The sequence below is a fragment of the Manacus vitellinus genome, unplaced genomic scaffold (genome assembly GCF_001715985.3).
Source record: "Manacus vitellinus isolate BGI_N305 unplaced genomic scaffold, ASM171598v3 scaffold_64_pilon, whole genome shotgun sequence".
Lineage (NCBI taxonomy): Eukaryota > Metazoa > Chordata > Aves > Passeriformes > Pipridae > Manacus > Manacus vitellinus.
Window position 1 is genome coordinate 879,353 of NW_021940718.1, and position 3,345 is coordinate 882,697.

Below are 3,345 nucleotides of genomic sequence, written 5' to 3' on the forward strand. Positions count from 1 at the left end.
GGGGGGGGTCAGCGGCGGCCGGAGGTGCGGGGCTGGTGGGGGTGACACTCTCATGCTCTGCATCTCTTCCTGTTTTGCTTGTCCTCTCCCTCCCACAGACATTGATGAGTGTTCATCCCTGGTGGGGCAGGTGTGTCGGAACGGCCAGTGCATCAACAGCGTCGGCTCCTTCCAGTGCCTGTGCCAGGAGGGGTACGACCGGACCCCTGACGGGAAGAACTGTGTGGGTGAGTGGCTGGGCAGCAGTGGGGGGAGCTGGTGCTGGGTGATGTGGTGCCCAGGCTGGGCCCATCCCAGCCAGCTGAGTAGTGGATTCTCCAGAACCACTCACAGAACCTCTGCCACAAGTCCCAAGTCCTCTGGAACCAAAGCCTGGTTCGTCTGAGTGCCCCTGGAGAGCTGGACTGAGTCCCTCTCTGCCTTCATCTCCCTTCCAGCAAGGCAGGGAACAGTCAAACTTGCACCTTTCCATGTGCAGTGAGGAGAAATGCTCTGTCCATGCCCCTAAAACCTGCAGAGCTGTACCAGGGATGCCCTGGGAACCATCCTGGGAAATGTCTTAACCTGCTTCCCTCAGACCTTCTGGGCACGGCGGGGCCTTGGGTGCAGGAGGGTCCTCTGAGGTGGGCACAGACCCCATCACGGGGTGTTTCTCTTCCTCCTCAGACATCAACGAGTGTGTGAGCCTGCCTGGCACCTGCTCCCCGGGCACCTGCCAGAACCTGGAGGGCTCCTTCCGCTGCATCTGCCCCCCGGGCTACGAGGTGCAGAACGACAACTGCATCGGTAATGTGGGCCCTCTGCCCCCTCTTGAACCATCCCCACAACAGCCCTGTTCTTCCTGGGTGGGTTGGGGCATCTCTGGGGCATCATCAGGATGGTGCATCACCACCCCCAAACACCTTCTTGCCAGGCAAGACCTGCTCCCATGGCAGAGAAGGCTCAGGGGGTTCTCTGTGCCCATTTTCACTGCCTCTTTTTCTCTGAGGGAGGGTTCAAGGTTGGGGACATGGTGATGTCCTGCAGGTATCAGAGCTCCCAGACATCACCTTCACCTTGTTTTCATGAGGAAAGAGGTGACCTTTGGCTTCTCTGTGTGTCATTGAATCATTTTCTGGGGTTGGGGACATGGTGATGTCCTGCAGGTGTGTCAGAGCTCCCAGACATCTCCTTCACAGATGGAGGTGGGAGAAGAGGAAGAAGAGGAGGCTCAAGGGTTTTGCTCAAGGCATTTTCATTGCCTTATTTTCTCTGAGGGTTGGGGGTAAGGTTGATGTCCTGCAGGTATCAGAGCTCCCAGACATCACCTTCATGAGGAAAGGAGTGACCTTTGGTTGCTCTGTGTGTCATTGCCTCATTTTCTCTGAGGGAGGGTTAGAGGTTGGGGACAGGGTGATATCCTGCAGGTATCAGAGCTCCCAGACATCTCCTTCACAGATGGAGGTGGGAGAAGAAGAAGAAGAAGAGGAGGCTCAAGGGTTTTGCTGTGCCCATTTTCACTGCCCCTTTTTCTCTGAGGGAGGGTTAGAGGTTGGGGACGTGGCAATGAGGCATCAGAGCTCCCAGACATCACCTTCACCTTGTTTTTCTGAGGAAAGGAGTGACCTTTGGCTGCTCTGTGTGTCCCTGCTCCTCCCAGATATCAACGAGTGCGAAGAGGAGCCCAACATCTGCCTTTTTGGGACGTGCACCAATACCCCTGGCAGCTTCCAGTGCGTCTGTCCCCCGGGCTTCGTGCTGTCTGACAACGGCCGGCGCTGCTTTGGTGAGTGCAGCTGCTCGTGGTGGGGAGGGAGCAGAACCTCCTGGACCTCTGTGTGACCTTGGAACTCTCCCATCCTCCCGCAGACACTCGCCAGAGCTTCTGCTTCACCCGCTTCGACAACGGGAAGTGCTCCGTCCCCAAGGCCTTCAACACCACCAAGGCTCGGTGCTGCTGCAGCAAGATGCCAGGGGAGGGCTGGGGAGATCCCTGCGAGCTGTGCCCTCAGGAGGGGAATGGTAGGAAGGCTGGGACCTGGCTCTGTGTGTGGGGAAAGGCAGGGAAGGCAGCCAGGAAGGCAAGGCGTCCAGCAAAGGGGGTTTGTCCATGCCTGGAGAACTGGGAGCCCGTCCTGGGGCTGCAGAATTCCCTGGGGCTGCAGAATTCCCTGGGGCTGCAGCAACCAGGCAGGTTATTTCTGCTTTGGATCTGCTCTTGGTGCTCTCCAGGGCTTTAGATAAGGCAAGAGCATCTCAGAGATCTCACAGAATGCTCTGAGTTGGAAGGGACCCACAAAGATCATCAAATTCCAACTCTTCAGTGAATGGCCCACCCAAGGGTCAAACCCACAACCTTGGTGTTACCTCAGGGCCTCCACAACTCTCTCCACCACTGCCTGAAGCTCTCTACAGCTGCCTGAAAGGAGGTTGTAGCCACGTAGGGGTCAGGCTCTTCTCCCGGGTAACAAGCAACAGGACAAGAAGAAACAGCCTCAAGTTGTGCCAGGGGAGGTTTAGGTTGAATATTAGGAAAAGTTTCTTCACTGAAAGGGTGGTCAAGCACTGAGAGAGGCTGCCCAGGGCAGTGCTGGAGTCCCCATCCTTGGGAGTGTTCAAAGAACGTGTGGATGTGGCCCCTGGAGATGTGGTTTAGTGGTGGACAGGGTGGTGTTGGGTTAATGGCTGGACTTCATGATATTAGAGGGCTTTCCAACCTTCACAATTCCGTGTTTTCATGGTTCCACACCCAAGGCAGGCACAGGTTTTTTTCCAGCCAGACAGGGTTTTGGGGGTTCTCAAGCTCCCATCGTGCTCTACAAACAAGAGTGGAATCCCTTGTGAGCAGATCTCACTTTCCTGCTTCCTCCCAGTTGCCTTCCAGGAGCTGTGTCCGTACGGCCACGGAGCCATCCCAGGCCCCGGTGACACCCGAGAAGGTGAGCTTGGCTCTAGGGATGACAAGAAATTTGGGGTTGGGGGGGGGTGTTGCTGCCTAAAAACAACCAGACTTGGGCTCCTGGAGAGCTGGGTTGGATCCCAGAGGCAGGGAAGGGGTGGAAGGAGTGGGACTGGGGGCTCTCCCAAGCTCAGCTGCTCACCAAAGGTTCGGCCCCCGGCTCTGGAGAGGGAGAATCTGAAGCTCCAGGGATCACTTGGGTGTCTCGTGTCAGTCCTGAGGGGGCTGTTTGTGGCTGTGGGAGGTTTCACCCCCGTGGTTTCCCTGGCAGATGTCAATGAGTGCTCGGAGAACCTGGGGGTCTGCATCAACGGGGCCTGCATCAACACCGACGGCTCCTTCCGCTGCGAGTGCCCCTTCGGATACAACCTGGACTACACRGGGGTCAACTGCGTGGGTGAGGGTCT

At 57.2% G+C, this 3,345-nt stretch overlaps 1 protein-coding gene across 1 annotated transcript in view; it reads left to right on the top strand.

Annotated features, from left to right (window-relative positions):
• Positions 1-3,345, top strand: part of LOC103766916 (fibrillin-2) — a 143,142-nt gene that overhangs the window by 128,976 nt on the left and 10,821 nt on the right. The window contains 6 exon segments of the mRNA XM_029963865.1: positions 99-227; positions 667-786; positions 1,640-1,765; positions 1,849-2,001; positions 2,853-2,918; positions 3,210-3,335. Coding sequence (XP_029819725.1) covers positions 99-227; positions 667-786; positions 1,640-1,765; positions 1,849-2,001; positions 2,853-2,918; positions 3,210-3,335 — 720 coding nt within the window.